Below are 21323 nucleotides of genomic sequence, written 5' to 3'. Positions count from 1 at the left end.
CCATAGGCTCTCAGAAGGCGCCAGAACGTTGAATGATGACTTTGCAGCCCATGGCTGAAAAACAGTAGCGCATTTGGTAAGTGGTCGATCTGAGAACAATGAGACGGGCGTGCGCATGCACGTGAAGAGTCCATTTTAGATTTGAGTCTTTGAACGGAAAGGACGTCTCCCGGTCGGAATATTATCGCTTTTTTACGAGAAAAATCGCATAAAAAATGATTTTAAACAGCGTTTGACATGCTTCGAAGTACGGTAATGGAATATTTTGAATTTTTTTGTCACGATACGCGTCCGCGCGTTACCCTTCGGATAGTGTCTTGAACGCACGAACAAAACGCCGCTATTTGGATATAACTATGGATTATTTGGAACCAAACCAAGTAGAAGTCCTGGGAGTGCATTCTGACAAAGAACAGCAAAGGTAATCCAATTTTTCTTATAGTAAATCTGAGTTTGGTGAGTACCAAACTTGGTGGGTGTCAAAATAGCTAGCCTGTGATGGCGAGCTATCTTCTCAGAATATTGCAAAATGTGCTTTCACCGAAAAGCTATTTTAAAATCGGACACCGCGATTGCATAAAGGAGTTCTGTATCTATAATTCTTAAAATAATTGTTTTTTTGTGAACGTTTATCGTGAGTAATTTAGTAAATTCACCGGAAGTGTTCGGTGGGAATGCTAGTTCTGAACGTCACATGCTAATGTAAAAAGCTGTTTTTTTATATAAATATGAACTTGATTGAACAAAACATGCATGTATTGTATAACATAATGTCCTAGGAGTGTCATCTGATGAAGATCATCAAAGGTTAGTGCTGCATTTAGCTGTGGTTTTGGTTTTTGTGACATATGCTAGCTTGAAAAATGGGTGTCTGATTATTTCTGGCAGGGTACTCTGCTGACATAATCTAATGTTTTGCTTTCGTTGTAAAGCCTTTTTGAAATCGGACAGTGTGGTTCGATAAAGGAGAGTCTTGTCTTTAAAATGCTGTAAAATAGTCATATGTTTGAAAAATTGAAGTTTTCGGATTTTCGAGGAGTTTGTATTTCGCGCCACGCCTTATCATTGGATATTGGAGTGGTGTTCCGCTAGCGGAACGTCTAGATGTACAAATCTAAATGTGTATTTGAACCCAATAATGGTTGAATTCAAGAACTTTAAGCTGCCTCTCAATCATTGTTTTTGAAACCAGTGGACAGCCATTGAAAAATATGCTTTTGCAACAGCTGCATAGTGCGGATCCCAGCCTACGGAATAAAAGTGGGGCTTTTATTGCTCAATCTAATTTATGTTGATAAAAAACAATTATCCATAGGCCTAATGGACACATGCTCAAACTCATACACTTTTGATTGCTCTTTTAAGTCTATCTGTAGTTGCTGCATCCATTTTTGAACTTATAAATGATATATACAGTACCAGTCAAATGTTTGGACACACGTTCTCATTCAAGGGTTTTTCTTTATTTGTACTATTTTCTACATTGTAGAATATTAGTGAAGACATCAAAACTATGAAATAACACATATGGAATCATGTAGTAACCAAAAAAACGGTTAACCTCTATGGGCTAGGCGGGACGAATTCGTCCCACCTACGTAACAGCCACTTGCAGCCTGTGGCGCGATTTTCAAAACCTTAAAAATCCTATTACTTCAATTTCTCAAACATATGACTATTTTACAGCTATTTAAAGACAAGACTCTCGTTAATCTAACCACACTGTCCGATTTCAAAAAGGCTTTACAACGAAAGCAAAACATTAGATTATGTCAGCAGAGTACCAAGCCAGAAATAATCAGACACCCATTTTTCAAGCTAGCATATAATGTCACAAAAACCCAGAAGACAGCTAAATGCAGCACTCACCTTTGATGATCTTCATCAGATGACAACCCTAGGACATTATGTTATACAATACATGCATGTTTTGTTCAATCAAGTTCATATTTATCAAAAACCAGCTTTTTACATTAGCATGTGACGTTCAGAACTAGCATACCCCCGCAAACTTCCGGGGAATTCGCTAACATTTTACTAAATTACTCACGATAAACGTTCACAAAAAGCATAACAATTATTTTAAGAATTATAGATACAGAACTCCTCTATGCACTCGATATGTCCGATTTTAAAATAGCTTTTTGGTGAAAGCACATTTTGCAATATTCTAAGTACATAGCCCAGGCATCACGGGCTAGCTATTTAGACACCCGGCAAGTTTAGCACTCACCAATATCAGCTTTACTATTATAAAAGTTTGATTACCTTTTGTTGTCTTCGTCAGAATGCACTCCCAGGACTGCTACTTCAATAACAAATGTTGGTTTGGTCCAAAATAATCCATCGTTATATCCGAATAGCGGCGTTTTGTTCGTGCGTCCCAGACACTATCTGAAATGGTAAATCAGGGTCCTGCGCATGGCGCAATTCGTGACAAAAAAATTCTAAATATTCCATTACCGTACTTCGAAGCATGTCAACCGCTGTTTAAAATCCATTTTTATGCCATTTTTCTCGTAGAAAAGCGATAATATTCCGACCGGGAATGTCCATTTAGCTAAACTGAGGAAAGTAAACAAAGCTTTCGGTCGACGCGGGCACGCGCCTGAGTCTCACAGTACTGTAACCAGCCACTACCCAAACGCGCTATTTTGTTTCAGCCAGAGCCTGCAAAGCCACGATTCAGCTTTTTGCCGCCTTCTGAGACCCTATGGCAGCCGTAGGAAGTGTCACGGGACAGCTAAGATCCTCACTCTTCAATAAACAGAGACAAGAAGAACGACACCTTGTCAGACAGGCCACTTCCTGCCTGAAACCTTGTCAGGTTTTTGCCTGCCAAATGAGTTCTGTTATACTCACAGACACCATTCAAACAGTTTTAGAAACTTTAGGGTGTTTTCTATCCATGTGTAATAAGTATATGCATATTCTAGTTACTGGGTAGGAGTGGTAACCAGATTAAATCGGGTACGTTTTTTATCCAGCCGTGTCAATACTGCCCCCTATCCTAAACAGGTTAAACAAATATAAAAAATAAATTTTAGATTCTTCAAAGTAGCCACCCTTTGCCTTGATGACAGCTTTGCACATTCTTGGCATTCTCTCAACCAGCTTAATCTGGAATGCTTTTCCAACAGTCTTGAAGGAGTTTGTACATATGCTGCGAACTTAACTGCTTTTCCTTCACTCTGCGGTCCAACTCATCCTAAACCATCTCAATTGGGTTGAGGTCGGGTGATTGTGGAGGCCAGGTCATATGATGCAGCCCTCCATCACTCTCCTTCTTGGTCAAATAGCCCTTACACAGCCTTGAGGTGTGTTTTGAGTCATTGTCCTGTTGAAAAACAAATGATAGTCCCACTAAGCACAACTCAGATGGGATGGTGTATCGCTTCTGAATGCTGTGGTAGCCATGCTGGTTAAGTGTGCCTTGAATTCTAAATAAATCACAGACAGTGTCACCAGCAAAGCACCATCACACCTCCTCCTCCATGCTTCACGGTGGGAACTACACATGCAGAGATCATCCGTTCACTTACTCTTCGTCTCACAAAGACACAGCAGTTGAAACCAAAAATCTCTCATTTGGACTCATCAGACCAAAGAACAGATTTCCACCGGTCTTATGTCCATTGCTCGTGTTTCTTGGTCCAAGCAAGTCTCTTCTTCTTATTGGTGTCTTTTTCTTTGCAACTCTGCTCAGAAGGCCAGCATCCCGGAGTCGCCTCTTCACTGTTGACGTTGAGACTGGTGTTTTGCGGGTACTATTTAATGAAGCTGCCAGTTGAGGACTTGTGAGGCGTCTGTTTCTCAAACTAGACACTAATGTACTTGTCCTCTTGCTTGGTTGTGCACCGAGCCGTCTTACTCCTCTTTCTATTCTGGTTAGAACCAGTTTGCGCTGTTCTGTGAAGGGAGTAGTACACAGCATTGCACAAGATCTTCAGTTTCTTTGCAATTTCTCACATGGAATAGCCTTCATTTCTCAGGACAAGAATAGACTGATGAGTTTATTCTTTGTTTCTGGCCATTTTGAGCCTGTAATCGAACCCACAAATGCTGATGCTCCAGATACTCAACTAGTCTAAAGAAGGCCAGTTTTATTGCTTCTTTAATCAGAACAACAGTTTTCAGCTGTGCTAACATAATTGCAAAAGGGTTTTCTAATGATCAATTAACCTTTTAAAATTATAAACTTGGATTAGCTAACACAACATGCCATTGGAACACAGGAGTGATGGTTGCTGATAATGGGCCTCTGTACACTTACGTAGATATTCCATAAAAAAATTGCCGTTTCCAGCTACAATAGTCATTTACAACATTAACAATGTCTACACTGTATTTCTGATCAATTTTATGTTATTTTAAATGGACAAAAATGTGCTTTTCTTTCAAAAACAAGGATATTTCGAAGTGACCCCAAACTTTTGAACGGTAGTGTACATCCATTGATTCTTGAGGAATATAACTTTTATAAATGCCTCATGAGCTTAGTTCAACTGTCACACTCCATGATAACCCAAAATATAAGCTTGTTTTTCTCCAACGTTTGTAAACATTGTAAATGTAAACAAAGATGTAAACATGGTTAAAACAATAATTTTGATATCATGGATGGTCAATCCTTGCATCCATATCTCTGTCTATTCATCTGAGAGTGGTTACATTTCTCCAGGCCCATCCCTCAGCTTTTTGACCGGGGCGACTCTTTTGTTATTGTTTCATCTATGGATTTGCCCTTTAAACAGCTGCATATTGTCAAAGTGTCAACAATAGGCCTATAGCAAATGCAGCATATGGCATTCATTTTTCACATGTAAATAGCTCTTTTCAGTAGTGCTCAAAGCATACCATTCCATGAGCGCAGCATTTATTTTTCAACTCGAATCAATCAGCCCGATCAGTCCTCCATGACAACAAAATCATAAATAACAGAGTAGGGCTGGCTTCGTAAGTCCTTCGTTCTGGGGTTATGCTCAGGTAAAACTATTTGTCTAATCTATACTTCCATATATCCAAGTCCTATTCTTGAAGATCAAGGTGTATAACATTTAATGGAATGACTGGTATTCTGATAGACTTTGGTTTTTAATGTAAAGGTCTAATTTAATAATATTATTATATGTAGTAGAAAGCGATGGGTTAGAAGAAGCCTACATAACCAACCTATAAAGTAAAATTGAACATCCATATATGGCCAGCTATGTAAACTTTAACATTGATTTATCATGCAATAATGCTGTTGAATTGGTAACATAAATGTTTGTCTTCTTCTAATGCCTCTTACGGGGAAAGTAATCTAAAAGTAATAGAATGTAATCAGATTACGTTACTGAGTTTGGGTAATTCAAAAGTTACGTTACTGATTACAATTTTGGACAGGTTACTATTAACTGTACCGGATTACATTTAGAAAGTAATCTACCCTGCTGGCTACATAGAGGGCACAGCATGATCAGAAGTGAGAGGTCACTTGGTCAGGTCAACAGGAAGTATTATTAAAGAAACGCTTTGCAATGAAATACAGATAGAGATGTAGTAGCCCAAGAGTTTATGATCCAAGGTCAGTTTTGCATTTCACCTCCTGATGATTAACAGTGTTAGAATAAAAAAAACACAAGGCTTAATCATGCTATTGCTCTCTCCATCTGTCTCTTGTCTGCAGGTATGTTTTGATGTGAGAGAGGATGCCAACCCCCAGTCCCGTCATCGCCACCTCACCCGCTCTTAAGATAACCTTCAGGCCGACTGGGAGCCCAAGGCTGGTTAGGAGACACCACTAGAGACACTCATGTAATTGTGATGAACTGAGAGAATATTATGGTATATTATGAATCATTAATCATATGCTGTCTTCCCTGCCCTCTGTTCTTACCTCTTTCCCTTTCTGTCTTTTACACCTTTCTCATCACCTCTGCTTTCTTCCTCTGTTTTTATAATGCACACCAGATGTGCATTGAAGTACAGATTGAACTTGTATTTATAATATAATATTACTATTATAATATTTATAATGCATGTATTATGTATTTATAACACTTGGATAATGAACTTCTTTCAATAAAGCGTTTCACATTCTCTACTGGTTGAAATTAATTCTCTAATTTGATGAAATACTACACCTATCCTGTGTTTATCAGATCAATGCAGATGAAGGAAATTAGATATTGAGATTAACTGGTTTTAGAGTATTTACATGATGCATAAGAAGTGTAGTGTACTGTTTTGTTAATTCTATTTCTCTATATATGAATGACAAATCAGCCTTTAACTAGTCAAATCATGTTTCTAGTCTTTTGCATAGTTACAATGTGTAACCATTGATGTCCCAGGACCAGGATTGGTATACACTGTTGAAGTGTATAATTGTAAAATATACATGCAGACACTGCATCATTCAAAGACTGGAATTTGATACTCCTGGTATTGGATATGATTGAAAAAGAATCTCAGAACTGCCTGAACTGCACCTTTATTTGCTAAGGTAGAGTACATGATCAGTGAATATATTAAATGTACAGGCTACAATGTGGGGATCTCATGCATGGTAATAACTACATGTATATACGACTTGTGTCCTTCGCACAAAGTTATATTATATTCTACTCAATCCATAGGCTTCATTAATGTCATTCAGACTGTTTTGAAGTTGATACAACTGGCTATGATAGCTGAGGTTCATAGCTAGGTTCTGAACTAATATGTTTACCAAATGTTTTAGGATCCATACACAGATCAGCTACATAGCTAGCTACACATCCATAGGCATACAAGTATTTTTATCCTCCACTGCGCAATAAGCAAGAAAATAGTTGGCTAGCTACGTTACTTCAGCTGCATTGCATGGCAAATATCAGCAAAGCAGGCTTACAAAATTGTACATTCAATTTGCAGTAAAAGCTTTAGCTAGCTAGATTCTTTACATCCACTGTTTCACAAGATGTCAGCCTGGTTTGCTGGTTGTTTAAGGAGTCCCTAAAACATTAAACAAACATAATTACAATTTCATACTGATGTCACAACACCCATAAAGCTAGCCGGCTAATGTTAGCTAGTCAGCTAGCTTGCTAAATAGCGATATTCGTAAATTAACAAATAAACAATCACAAATAAATATGTCTCTACATTAACTAACATATTCCTCTCAACTGTACATTTTTTGCATGATTCGTTATGACATAATTACTTACATTTGCTTCCATCCTACTATTTTTGTCAGCCATCTTTGCTGAAGAAAGTCTCCAGCCTTGGGTCGCAGAGAGTCAAATTCGTCATGGGAACTACTCCATATGATTGGTCATCGCCCACTGGTCGCTGCTGGTGATTTGCATAAAGTTGGGGGATTTTGAACTTTTTCACCACGTCCCATGCCACATTCGTACCGCCCAATGGTCCCTGCCCTCTCCGCTTCTCACCGCTTTCCTTCCATTGAAAATGAATGGGAAGCGGTGTTTCACTGTGCGGTACCGCGTGCTAGTGTACACGGGGCATTATGGTCTGTCGCCTAGCCATTCAAAGTCAAACATTTATCGGCCACTGTTAGCCCTGTAAATGTATTGAAACAGAACCCAGTGAATTTAAAGAGGATAGTCACGGAGAGGAGCAAGTGAGCTATGAACCCATACCGTATTTTACTAACTTTTTATTTTTTTTTAAAGAAGAATTTCATAGCATCAACAGTTTGTGTGTGTTATTTTGTGGGTTAGAACAAGAATAATGCTGTTTTGAGTAAAATATACCATTTTGAATGAGGCCCTATGACAGTAGTTGTATTGACATAACACAATGTGACTTTTAAAAACATAAACGAAATGCATTATCCTAAAACTGTCTTGAGGAATCGACTACATAATAACAGCCATGTTAAGTGGAGAAATCATCTAAAGTAATTGCAGATATTGGCCACTAGGTGTCCACCTAAGTGAATATATTGTATGTAATGACAAATTGGGTTTGAAACGTTATTCAGGGTTGCATACAATTAATGTGTAAATAAAAATAAAAAATATATTTAAAAAATGTGCATGTAAATAACACCTTGGTCAAAATTGTATTGTTTCTTTCAAATACATGGTGGACTTGATTTACAGATGTGAATGTTTTATAGTTCCAGTGTAGGCAACAGTATTTGTTTTAAATGTAGGTGGTCACTGTTAACAGTTTAGCAGTCTAGTCAGTTGGCTGCATGGGAGTGAAAGAAAGGCTCATCTGAATTATTTTGTTTTAGAGTTGATATAGCCTATGTGCAGTCAGTGATTCCAAATGATAATGTAAAACGCAGACAAACTAAAGCTACAAGAAAGAGATGATTAAAATGTATGTTTTTTTCCAAATCCATCAACCAATTGCACATTTCTGAAAGACCTGTTCATTCAATTTGGGAGCTTTTTAAATTATGTTTTAAAACAGATTTTTAGTCAACACTCTTCGAATGACCATTGTAGCTTTGACCCGATCCTGTAGGTTCATGCTCTACAACATTCGCAGAGTACGACCCTGCCTCACACAGGAAGCGGCGCAGGTCCTAATCCAGGCACTTGTCATCTCCCGTCAGGATTACTGCAACTCGCTTTTGGCTGGGCTCCCTGCCTGTGCCATTAAACCCCTACAACTCATCCAGAACGCCGCAGCCCGTCTGGTGTTCAACCTTCCCAAGTTCTCTCACGTCACCCCGCTCCTCCGCTCTCTCCACTGGCTTCCAGTTGAAGCTCGCATCCGCTACAAGACCATGGTGATTGCCTACGGAGCTGTGAAGGGAACGGCACCTCCATACCTTCAGGCTCTGATCAGGCCCTACACCCAAACAAGGGCACTGCGTTCATCCACCACTGGCCTGCTGGCCCCCCTACCTCTGAGGAAGCACAGTTCCCGCTCAGCCCAGTCAAAACTGTTCGCTGCTCTGGCACCCCAATGGTGGAACAAGCTCCCTCACGACGCCAGGACAGCGGAGTCAATCACCACCTTCCGGAGACACCTGAAACCCCACCTCTTTAAGGAATACCTAGGATAGGATAAAGTAATCCTTCTAACCCCCCCCTTAAAAGATTTAGATGCACTATTGTAAAGTGCTTGTTCCACTGGATATCATAAGGTGAATGCACCATTTTGTAAGTCGCTCTGGATAAGAGCGTCTGCTAAATGACTTAAATGTAAATGTAAATGTAGCTCAGTTGGTAGAGCATGGCGCTTGCAACGCCAGGGTTGTGGGTTCGATTCCCACAGTGGGCCAGTATTTAAAAATGTAATAAAATGTATGCACTCTACTGTAAATCGCTCTTGATAAGAGCGTCTGCTAAATGACGTAAATGTCTCAGGGATAATCAAAGTGCACTGTGACAGTCTGTGGCCCATGTGAGGTTTTTTTCAGTCAAGACCACCAAAACGATTTGACTTTAGTGTTTGTGAGACCTATGTAGCCTACTTCCCAAAAAGTTTAAAAAGTGCATTCCTCAATTGAAAGTGAGGTTGAATTATTCTCACCCAATCTGAGATTGAATGATGAAGATACTCTCACGCCTGCTCCTACTCCCCCTCTCTGGCGCTCAAGGGCGCTAGGCAGCCCATCATCGTGCACACCTGTCAACATCGTTACGCGCATCAGCGTTCCATTGGACTCACCTGGACTCCTTCAGTTTGTTGATTGCCCCCTCTATATATACGGCACAGCCAGAAGAGCCACCCCTCATAGCCTGGTTCCTCTCTAGGTTCTGTCCTTTCTAGGGAGTTTTTCCTAGCCACTGTGCTGCTACACCTGCATTGCTTGCTGTTTGGGGTTTTAGGCTGGGTTTCTGTACAGCTGATGTAAGAAGGGCTTTATAAATACGTTTGATTTTGATTTGATGTCTGTTCATCAGTTTGTTCCACGTGTCAGCATTGATGTCGTAATGTCGTTTTCTTCCCCCTGTCCAGATGCTGTTCTTGTTTTGTTTTATGTCCGTTTATCCATGAAATCTTCACTCCCTGTACTTGCTTCTCAATCTCCCAGCGTCTACCCTAACAGATACTGTAAAAAAAAAAAAAATCTGTTTGGCATGAATTAATAATGTATTCTACATTTGTCAGCAATGAATTTTATTAGGGTTGCAAAATTCCTGTTAATGTGGCAATATTCCATACATTTTCAGAAACTATGTTAGTTAATTTTGGGGCGGCAGGCAGGTTAGTGGTTAGAGCATTGGCTCAGTAACCAAAAGGTTGCTTGATCAAATCCCTGAGCTGACGAGGTAAAAATCTGTTGTTCTGGTCCTGAATGAGGCAATTAACCCACTGTTCCCCTGTAGGCTGTCATTGTAAATAACAATTTGTTCTTAACTAACTTGCCTAGTTAAATAAAAAAATCTATGAAATCTTTATGAATTTATACTTGCACTTTAGAAAGAAAAGTATGTATTTTTTTCTGATTCGTTATGTCTGTGTTCATGTTGTCCATGAGTTTGTAGTGGATATCTGTGTCTATATCTCTGTGTCTCACCATGGACAACTTTAGCATTTTAGCTAATTAGCAAATTTTCAGCTACTTACTAGTTTTTAGCTACTTTGCAATTACTTAGCATATTAGCTAACCCTAACCTTAACCTTTTAGATAAACTTTCCCCTAACCCTTTAATCTAACTCCTAAACTTCACCCTAGCCTAGCTAACGTTAGCCACCTAGCCACCAAGCTAGAATTCATAACATATAAGTTTAGCAAATTTGTAACATATTGTACGATTTGCAAATTCGTAACATACAAAACAAATTGTAATTCGGAACGTATCATCCAAAACGAGTGATGGACATCCATAAATTAATATATACCATACGAAGCCTAACATATTATGCTAAATGGACTGTCCCAACCTTAGCATGCTATCTTCAACATGCACACTTTCTATAATTACATAAGATCGCCTTTACTTTAGGCTATTTACTTTTTTAAAAAGTTATATTTAATTTTGTGGCTGACAACGCAACCAAATATCAACATTTAAAGGATATTCAATGCTTGGATAGTTTCATCTGAGCCACTGGCTTAATCCTATTCTTGTCGACAAGTTAAAAGGCTTTTGTTATCATTATAATTTTTCAAGGGGTAGGGTAGATCAGCTTTAATATCGCAGATAGATTATAGGTTTTATGAATTTAATTGTTTGTGAAAGTTTGGACACCTACTCATTCAAGGGCTTTTCTTTATTATTAAGTGTTAAACAAATCTAAATATATTTTATATATGAGATTCTTCAAAGTAGCCACCCTTTGCCTTGATGACAGCTTTGCACACGCTTGGCATTCTCTCAACCAGCTTCATGAGGTAGTCACCTGGAATGCATTGCTTTGTTAAAAGTTAAAAGATAATTTGTGGAATTTCTTTCCTTTTTATTGCGTTTGAGCCAATCAGTTGTGTTGTGACAAGGTAGGGGTGGTATACAGAAAATAGCCCTATTTGGTAAAAGACCAAGTCCATATTATGGCAAGAACATCTCACATAAGTAAAGAGAAATGACAGTCCATCATTACTTTAAGACATGAAGGTCAGTCAATTCAGAAAATGTCAAGAACTTTGAAAGTTTCTTCAAGTGCAGTCGCGAAAACCATCAAGAGCTATGATGAAACTGGCTCTCATGAGGACCGCCAAAGGAAAAGAAGACCCAGAGTTACCTCTGCTGCAGAGGACAAGTTCATTAGAGTTACCAGCCTCAGAAATTGCAGCCCAAATATATGGTTCACAGAGTTCAAGTAAGAGACACAGCTCAACATCAACAGTTCAGAGGAGACTGCGCGAATCAGGCCTTCATGGTTGAATTGCTGCAAAGAAACCACTACTAAAGGACATCAATAAGAAGAAGAGACTTGCTTGGGCCAAGAAACGCGAGCAATGGACATTAGACCGGTGGAAAACTGTCCTTTGGTCTGATGAGTCCAAATTTGAGATTTTTGGTTCCAACCGCCATGTCTTTGTGAACACGCAGAGTAGGTGAACGGATGATCTCCGCATGTGTGGTTCCCACCGTGAAGCATGGAGGAGTATGTGTGATACTGTGGGGGTACTTTGCTGGTGACACTGTCTGTGATTTATTTAGAATTCAAGGCACATTTAACCAACATGGCTACCACAGCATTCTGCAGCGATACACCATCCCATCTGGTTGGCGCTTAGTGGGACTATCATTTATTTTTCAACAGGACAATGACCCAACACACCTCCAGGCTGTGTAAGGGCTATTTGACCAAGAAGGAGAGTGATGGAGTGCTGCATCAGATGACCTGGCCTCCACAATCATCTGACCTCAACCCAATTTGAGATGTACCCAACAAGTGTTCAGCATATGTGGGAACTCCTTCAAGATGGTTGGAAAAGCATTCCAGCTGAAGCTGGTTGAGAGAATGTCAAGAATGTGCAAAGCTGTCATCAAGTCAAAGGGTGGCTCCTTTAAAGAATCTCAAACATAAAATATATTTTGATTTGTTTAACAGTTTTTTGGTTACCACATGATTCCATATGTGTCATTTCATAGTGCTGATGTCTTCACTACTATTCTACAATGTAGAAAATAGTACAAATAAAGAAAAACCCTTGAATGAGTAGGTGCGTCCAAACTTTTGACTGTTACTGTACATTCCTAATTTCCCCTTTCTTCAAAGGCTGGATTTTCAGTTAATAAGCTATTTACTGTATCGCAAAAATGACATTGAATTGTGTTCGGTTGTCAATGCAACCAAATTTCAACATTTGAAGGATATGTATCTTGTGTGCCACTCAGTTGGTGTGCCTTTAATTCCAGTTAGTCTGCAAGTTAATAATTGTTATGATAGATACACGTCTCCAGCAAAGAATCAATGTTAAAGAATGGTTCTATTCTTTAACTTATATTTTAGGTTGAGATGGAGACGTGAATCCAACATATCAATTATTATTATCTTGAAACTCTACGCTTATATGTATTGTGTATTTTTTATTTAACCCTGGGTTGAATTGAAACAATAGCTGTTGATGACTTTGCAAATGCTATATAGGCCTAAATAGTATCATTGATGATATGACTTATAAAGTATGGTTACATTTAATTTGCTCTGTTAAACCTGCCCTTTGGCATGAGTTTGATAGGAACAGTGAATATATTTAGTTATTAAGAGATCTATCAAAAATCATTCTCATGATAGCACGTTGGTAATAGTCAGTATCAAAAAATATATATATATATATTTTTTTAATTTCACCTTTATTTAACCAGGTAAGCTAGTTGAGAACAAGTTCTCATTTACAACTGCGACCTGGCCAAGATAAAGCAAAGCAGTGCGACAGCTAAGCTAAAGCTAAGCTAAGCAGGGCTTGGTTAAAACCCTGGATGGGACACCAAATTAATAGCTGTAGATCGCATGTGTCAAAGTCATTCCACGGAAGGCCAAGTGTCTGCAGGTTTTTTCTCCTCCCTTGTATTTGATTGATTAATTAAGTTAACTAATTAGTAAGGAACTCCCCTCATCTGGTTGTCTAGGTCTTAATTGAAAGGAAAAACCCACAGACACTAGGCCCTCCGTGGAGTGAGTTTGACACCCCTGCTGTAGATAGATCAACTCTTCAGTAGGAGGTGCTGCCAAGTTTATTTTCTAAGGTCCAAATTCAAGGTTTGTTTATGTTGAAAATTGGTTTCAGTGACTACATAATCCTGTGGTTGAAATCCAATGTATTTTCCACATAGATTCCACGTCACAATACGTTGACAAATTTCCTTGAAACAACGTTGATTCAATCAGTTTGTATCCAGGCTATATTGAAAAGAAGTGGAGGACGCTCAACTAATATGAGTCGAGGTACAACCAAAAAATGTGATAAGAATTGAAAAGGCGCAACACTGGCTTGCCATTAAAAACTCAATGTTTTATTTCAGCAATGTTAAAATATTATTTTTACTTTGCTTAAATTAAACATTGCGTTTCAGGTGAGTGAGAGTTCCGACTTTTCCTTTTCAACAACAAAGATAATGACATGTTAAAATAAAACTTTAAAAAATCTAAAGGATATTCCATGTGGAAACCAAGGATATTAAAGGAGAATCAGGGGCAATGCCATGAGAAAATGGAATGATTAGGACTATATGGGGCATGACCATGTTGATTAACTATAGGCCTACATAAAGATTCATATAAAAAATATAACAAAAACGTTATTGCAAAAAACGGTGTCCTATGTGAAAAGAATGGAAAGCAAGTGGCAGGTAAATTATAATGGCTGCGAAACTGTCGCCCGCCCATCCATGTTTGCTCAAGTAAATGACCGAAACAATCAATCAATTGAAGTTTAAGAGCCACAATGGTGGCCCTGCTGTAAACTCAGCAACACCCACATAAAATTTGGGAGGCTCCCATAGAGATAGATAGAGGACTCATCATGGATATGATGTATTTTAGCGTGGACATTGCCATTGAGGGATTCCACTAGTTTAAAGTAGTCAACTGGGTGGGGATTCCTATAAGTCGGGCGCCAATTAGCCAATGAAGAAAAATAAGAAAATGTACTACTTTAAAATGGAGATAGCCTAAAAGGCGCTGCCCATGCTGTCACAGGCGATATAATGGCACAGATACAAAGAGCAGTCTTCTATCTATCTCTATGAAGGCTCCAAGTCTATGGAGGAATGATACCCGCCATTTTCCTGAAAACCTCCAATCCATTTAAACCCAGCGGGGCGAAGTAGAAAAGAGCACAGACTTCTTCAGTGAGAACGAAACGAGAGGGGGCGTCAGTGCGAACAAAGTAATTATAGGGAGAGGAGTGAGAGGACATTCGGAAATTGAACGGAAGTAAAACACTGGGTTTGTATCTTCGTGGTTTTCCGACGTAGACGATACACCCAAACTTAAATTACAGCCTCAAATCAAGTCGTGGATGTGGGGTGCATATATCACCCTGGGATTTAACGTTCCTGCCGTCAAAATTTCTCCCCTCTCTTTATTTTGTGTCAGGTGGCTGAACTGTGGAAGCTACAGAGGACAATATCGATTCCACAGGATTTGAAACATTTGTTCTATACTTTATACAAAAGTGCGAAGATGTCTGGACAAAGCATTACGGATAGGATAACTGCAGCTCAACACAGTGTAACCGGCTCCGCTGTGTCCAAAACTGTGTGCAAGGCGACCACGCATGAAATTATGGGACCAAAAAAGAAACATTTAGATTGTAAGTATTAATATTTAGGCGACTTGCTACATTGTTGCGTCTGATCAAGTGTGTGTGTAGTCTATTCCTTAGGCATTGAACTGTGGCTGAGGCCTACAAACCCACATGAAAAAAATAAAAATAGTGCATACTATAGTGCATACTATAGATATAGTACTATGGTATAAATGTTGTACTATTACAATATGTATACACTTCTATTCATTGTAGTGTTTCTGCGGACTTCACTGTAGTATTTACTGTAGTCTTTGCAGACATGACTAGTATACTGTAGTGTTTTTGCTTTATTATCTTTGACATAGAAGTGCGGGCTTTTGCTCTTTTCTGTAACCTGTAGGGAACATAATATAATGGTATATACTTGGCATGAAGGTTTCTCACCCATGGGTGGCACAAATTGGGGTATGGGAATGGGTGGATTATGCAAATGTATTACTGTGGTATTACTATAATTATAAAAAGTGTGTTTTGTGGACAATACTGTACTATTTACTATAGTATTCTCCACTATACTACAGAATTCTATAAGCACTACATGATCAAGGGGTATACTACAGTGTGGAGGTCAAGGGATATTACAGCTTATTACATAATTCTATAGTAAGTACTATAGTACACTGTAGTATTTTTTTTTTTACATGTGGGTAGGCAGTTATTTTCTGCAATTATTCTCTGATGTTTGCCTATCTATGAAATAATGCGAGATTTCATAGCATTTTACAACAATTACCCTACACCGTGCTATCATCTTTACAATGGAAATTAGCGCTTTGCTTGGCATGTAAATAATGTGATTAACTGGATGACGATCAGGTTGTAGCCTAGACTTTGAACTTCAAGAAATGGTCTGACACATTTTATTGATCACATACACATATTTAGCAGATGTTATTGCGGGTGTAGCGAAATGCTTGTTCCTAGCTCCAACAGTGCAGTAGTATCTTTTTTTTTTTTAACTCTTCACAACAATGCACACATCTAAAAGTAAAAGAATGTAATTAAGAAATATATAAATATTAGATTGACTAAAATACAGTAGAATAGAATACAGTATATATTGTACCAGTCAAGTTTGGACACACCTACTCATTCCAGGGTTTCTTTATTTGTACTATTTTCTACATTGTATAATAATAGTGAAGTCATCAAAACTATGAAATAACACATGGAATCATATAGTAAACAAAAAAGTGTTAAACAAATCAAAACATATTTGAGATTCTTCAAAGTAGCCACCCTTTGCCTTGATGACAGCTTGTAGTCTGTGATTGTCTGTAGACCCTGCTGCAAACGTCTCGTGTCTGAGCCGTTGAATTGCGACTCCACTTTGTCTCTGTGTACTGATGTTTTGCCTGTTTGATTGCCTTACTGAGGGAATAACTACACTGTTTGTTTTTGGCCATGTTCCTAGTCATCTTGCCATGGTTAAATGCGGTGGTTCGTGCTTTCAGTTTTGCGCGAATGCTGCCATCTATTTTATTATTTCTGGTTTGGGTAGGTTTTAGTAGTCAGAGTGGGTACAACATCTCCTATACACTTCCTGATGAACTCAGTCACTGTATCTGTGTATTCGTCAATGTTATTCTTAGAGGCTACCCAGAACATATCACTGTCGCAGTATATCCCGAGAGAGCCATGTTTCCATGAAACATAGTATGTTACAATCCCTGATGTCTTTCTGGAAGGAGATCCTCGCCTTGAGCTCGTCTACTTTATTATCCTGAGACTGAACATTAGCGAGGAATATACTCTGAAGCGGTGGATGGTGTGTACTCCTCCTGAGTCGGACTAGAAGTCCACTCCGAATACCTCATCTCCGCCGGCGGTGTTTTGGAGCGCCCTCTGGAATAAGTTCAATTGCCCTGGGGGGGTACGAACAAGGATCCAATTTGGGAAAGTCGTATCCCTGGTCATAATGCCGGAGTTACCGCCGCTTTGATATCCAAAAGTTATTTCCGGCTGTATGTAATAAAACAAACAATTTTCTGGGCCAATAATGTAAGGAAAAAAAAAATACGAAATACTGAAAGGGTGCTTAGGTGCTAGAAGCAGAGCTGCCTTATCTGTCGGTGCCATCTTAGACCTATGAATGATAACCATTATTCTACCAAGAATGATGGTTATTAAAGTGCTATTTATGCAATGATTTAATAAAATAAATTGCTTAACTGCTCCGTGCTTTGTTTATGCAATCTTCTATCGAGATGTCCAACTATTTTCTTTCAATAGCGACTACATGCCTACAGGCAATTTACCGTCCAGTGAGTGTCCCTACGTGATCTTATGCTTAGCATACGTAGAAGTTTTCTCCCCCAGTGTTTTTGGCTGACTCAGTTCTTCACAGGCATTCAATGGGGAACTTCAAGAGAAACAACTTTTAGTGTCGTTGTCCGCAAGATGGTCTGACTACGGATGTTAAAGACACCCTCTGCACTTCCTGACATTTTACCATGGTTGATTCACAGTTCTCCTTCTCCATTCAGTTAGTATTTTTTTCTACTTTTGGTGCTAATAAATAAGACCCAGCTATCACAATGGGGAAGTGAGGAGTGATTTTATGCCAATTAGGGATCAGGAGATGATTAGCCTTGGCAATGGTGGGCTAGGTTGTAAATTTAACCAAACAACCCTACTCTTGCGATAAGTAGCCTACCATGGGATCTTTGTGACCACATTGCACCTCTCCTCATAACAATAGGTTCTTAACTGACTTGCCTAGTTAAATAAATAAATAAATAAAAATACCAGCCATGTTATATGGTTCATGATCTTTTGTGAAATCAAGTCGCATGCACACAATACACAATTAAATAACATGAACACCTAAAAAGGCAACATAATCTGGGAAGGAATTGGTTAAATTAGAACTTTACTTAATCCAACCATATGTGTTGGTAGATTTGATAAGCGAAGTAGGCCTATGTTCTAGAGAACCATCTACATAAAGGTATGGAAGTGCTTTCTCAATATTTATATTTTCTATTTCTATCAGCAGTGATGTTTTGCTCTATCTAAAGTCCAACAATACACCAGGCTACCTACCCAGGTTTTTCCCCAGGCTGCCTTCTGTGTATTAGGGTCATCCCAGGTTATCAGACTCTGCTTTACAATCCTGGTCTGGAGGTGGTTTTACCTGGGTATTTGGTTTATTTGGGGAACCCTGGATTTATGGGGCGGCAGGTAGCCTAGCGGTTAGAGAGGCGAGCCAGCCTTTTCGAATCCTGGGAAAAATCTGGCAGGAAGTGAGCTGGCAACCGGAGGAGGGTTGCTGGTATCAAATCCTAGATGCCATTGCCTGCTGTTGGGCAAGGCACTTAACCTCCCCACAACAGCTTCTCCATGGGCAGCCCCTGCTCTAATGTCTCCTACCTGTGGGTAGATGTATGTGTGCCTTTCGGAGGGGTTGGAAGAAAGTGGAAGTCAAATTTCATTTGAAATAAAGTGATCTTAATATTAACCTTTTTTACAGGGGTAACACAATAAGTACCTCAAAGTACCACCACAAGAGGCTTGCATGTGCTTCACAGACATACCAAGGTTCCTTGTCTGTTTTTCTGGGGTGATACCTGGGAAATTGGTGGGCTTTGTGTTGTGTGATTTGGGTCAGAATTGAGAACCAGGGATCCCAGCCTCTCGTGAGAGCAGAGTTTTGGTGTATAAAGGGCTTTAGGGTTGTTGGGCTATTGCTGTTATACGTTGCAGATCTATGTGATCTTTTTTATGGAGAGCTAGTTCATCAGAAAACAACCACTTGTATTGTTGTGAAACGTGTAGATGGGGATGGAGAGAAGGCACAAGCAGGTTTCAATAAATATGATATTACTAGTGGTTAAGACCTTTTCATCTCCAACAAACTGACATTGTGTCATTGGACATTAACGCAAAAAACAAACACCTACATAAGAGTGCACCACATCAAGTGTCTATGGCCAACAAGGGTTTAGTCACCCGCATAACCATTTTCAATTACAGTGACTATTTGCAATTACAATAGCCAGCCTTCTCGATGACTGAGCAGGTTTTAAGTTGGCATTAGCCTAACCTTTGCCCATTGAGGCTGTGTCCGGGATTATGCTGGGTGTAAAATGAGTTCAGTCTAGTCTCAAACCCGACCCGGCAACTGTTACTAGGGTCTGGTATCAATTATGTTGGCATAGAGAGAAACTACGTCACTGCCTACAACACTACTTTATCTGCTAGAATATAATTCAAAATACTAGCTATCAAGATAGAGGTTATTTTAAATGAGTGAATTTCGCAAGCGGCTAGTTTGCATCAACTACCTTCACTAAAACCACAGCAAAGGCTTTTTTTGCCTGCAAACTTTGGTTTTGAATTGTGCCATTTTTGCCTTGTGATTTGTTGAGAGTTGTCTGTTTGAAGAGGATCCACCCCGGCCATTTTTTTCCTCCATATCAACGTTACCGAAATAGTCGGAGCTAGTTTTTCATCTTTTTTTATTTTTTTGGTCTCTTCCTGGTGTTTGCCCTTGCTGTGTTGGGTTACTCCCGTTCAATGGGTTTTATTTCTGCACTGACCTCAGCGCCCTAGCATCAGTGCTGATGCAGTTTGACTGCAGGCATCACCACATCAAGCTGTTCACACCCCGCTGCTTATTCTTTTCCCCCCATACAATGTTTTGGTGGGGAGAGATGGTGAAACCAATTTCCTGTTGGGCACTATTTTTAGTATTGGTTCCAGAATAAGAAATGCCATGTGTGGTGTTTGTTGGGGGTCTTGAAGGGCATATATGAAACTCCTAGTGAGTGGAGAGGCCATACCTCACTGACTCCTGTACATAGAAGGCTTCTTGATTGGCTTCTCCTTCATGAGGAGACTGCTAGAGAGGACCTCTTAAGGTCCCTTTTGTAGTCTGGGGCTTGCAGGAGCAGAGCAGGAATGTGACAAAGGTTATAGGTATTTCAGGAGGGCTGGTGGCATTTGTGTTGGAGTTTCCTCTCAGACTGAAATAGCAGTGTCGTGTCTAGCTCCCCTCCTGTCTGATTTGTACCCAAGATATGGCTCCCTCTTTGCTCCTTTGATTTGGGTTGGGTTTCCGGCCAGTGTGCACATTCTTTAGCACAGGCCTGTTAAAGAAACTCCACCAAGTAACTTGTTACCAGAGAGGAAGAAAATAGGGAAAGGTCAAACAATTGGCTTTTTCCCAGCTATGAGCCTGCTCTTGAACGCTGGTCTGCTTTGGTGAGAAATGAGCTCTGAGACGACTGCTCCTGACATTTTAAAAAGATAGATAAGCTATAGCCCACCACTTTAGATTCCAGTTTGTTGTAATCAATGTAACTTATCCACTCAATATTGATGTATCTATTTATAGAGAGAGGAAAAAGACAGCACTTTTATTGCATGTTAGACCATACATTGTTTTTATGTAAACCCATTTCTGTCAGTCCCAAAGTGCAAGGTTCAATTGCAAGTGTAGCCTATTTCATGCTTTAGGGACCTTTCAGCCACTGTAAATGGGAAGTTTATTTTATTGTGTCATTTGACTTGACTTGTTTGGCATCCCAAAACAGGATGTGTGATCATAATGAGGTAATGAAAGTATGGTTCCCAACTTCCCACATCACCTGACACCTGGTGACATTTTGGTGAACAATAAAGTAAAAAAATGACCAGTGTATTTTTGTATTTGTGCCAAGTTCTTTATCATTCGGCAAACACGATGAAAGTTAAACTTTGTTTATTTCCAGAAGGAATTTACTTTGAGATGCAGTATTCTGAAATCTTTATTTCTTATTTGACCTCAAGCATAAAACTTGAGACCATACTCCACACACTCTAAACCAAAGTGAACTGGAGGAAGTAGATCCCGCAGCCTCCCAGCAGCAGTAGACTGCTGAAGTGATGGTAATCACCTCATAGTACCTCAGTGGTCCTAATGATCTGGACACACAGCTAGGATCAGTTAACTACTTTTGGGGAGGAAACCTCAACACTGGCTTTCCTATAGTTTCCTTTTATGACAATGCAAATACAGGTCTCAGAGTTATATTGTAGCTACTGTACTAAAACAAGGTTGTCAGAATACTGGGTGTATTAGTCAGACTGAAACTAGGAAGTGTTAGTTTACCTGATAGTATTACTTTGAAACGTAGGCCTACAATATCTGTATTGTTTTGTACAAGCCTTACTTGTT

At 39.4% G+C, this 21323-nt stretch overlaps 1 protein-coding gene and 1 long non-coding RNA gene across 15 annotated transcripts in view; one reads left to right on the top strand and one right to left on the bottom strand.

The window, feature by feature from the left end:
* Nucleotides 1–6462: 6462 nt before the first annotated feature.
* LOC123742583 (uncharacterized) lies at nt 6463–7451 on the bottom strand. Its single transcript, XR_006769740.1, has 2 exons — nt 7197–7451; nt 6463–6981 (listed from the first exon to the last, which is right to left on the bottom strand). It is a non-coding gene; the product is annotated as an uncharacterized lncRNA (long non-coding RNA).
* A 7199-nt stretch (nt 7452–14650) lies between these two features.
* pica (Phosphatidylinositol-binding clathrin assembly protein) overlaps nt 14651–21323 on the top strand; it is a 69239-nt gene continuing 62566 nt past the window's right edge. For 4 of the 14 annotated variants that reach the window (XM_045716234.1, XM_014197889.2, XM_014197890.2 and 1 more), the window contains exon 1: nt 14654–15166. In XM_045716234.1, the coding sequence (XP_045572190.1) occupies nt 15037–15166 (130 nt within the window). In that variant the 5' untranslated portion in view covers nt 14654–15036. 14 annotated transcript variants of the gene reach the window in all.

This window comes from Salmo salar, chromosome ssa04 (assembly GCF_905237065.1).
Source record: "Salmo salar chromosome ssa04, Ssal_v3.1, whole genome shotgun sequence".
Lineage (NCBI taxonomy): Eukaryota > Metazoa > Chordata > Actinopteri > Salmoniformes > Salmonidae > Salmo > Salmo salar.
Note: the sequence above shows the minus strand (reverse complement) of the source record. Positions and strands in the feature narration are given on the sequence as shown.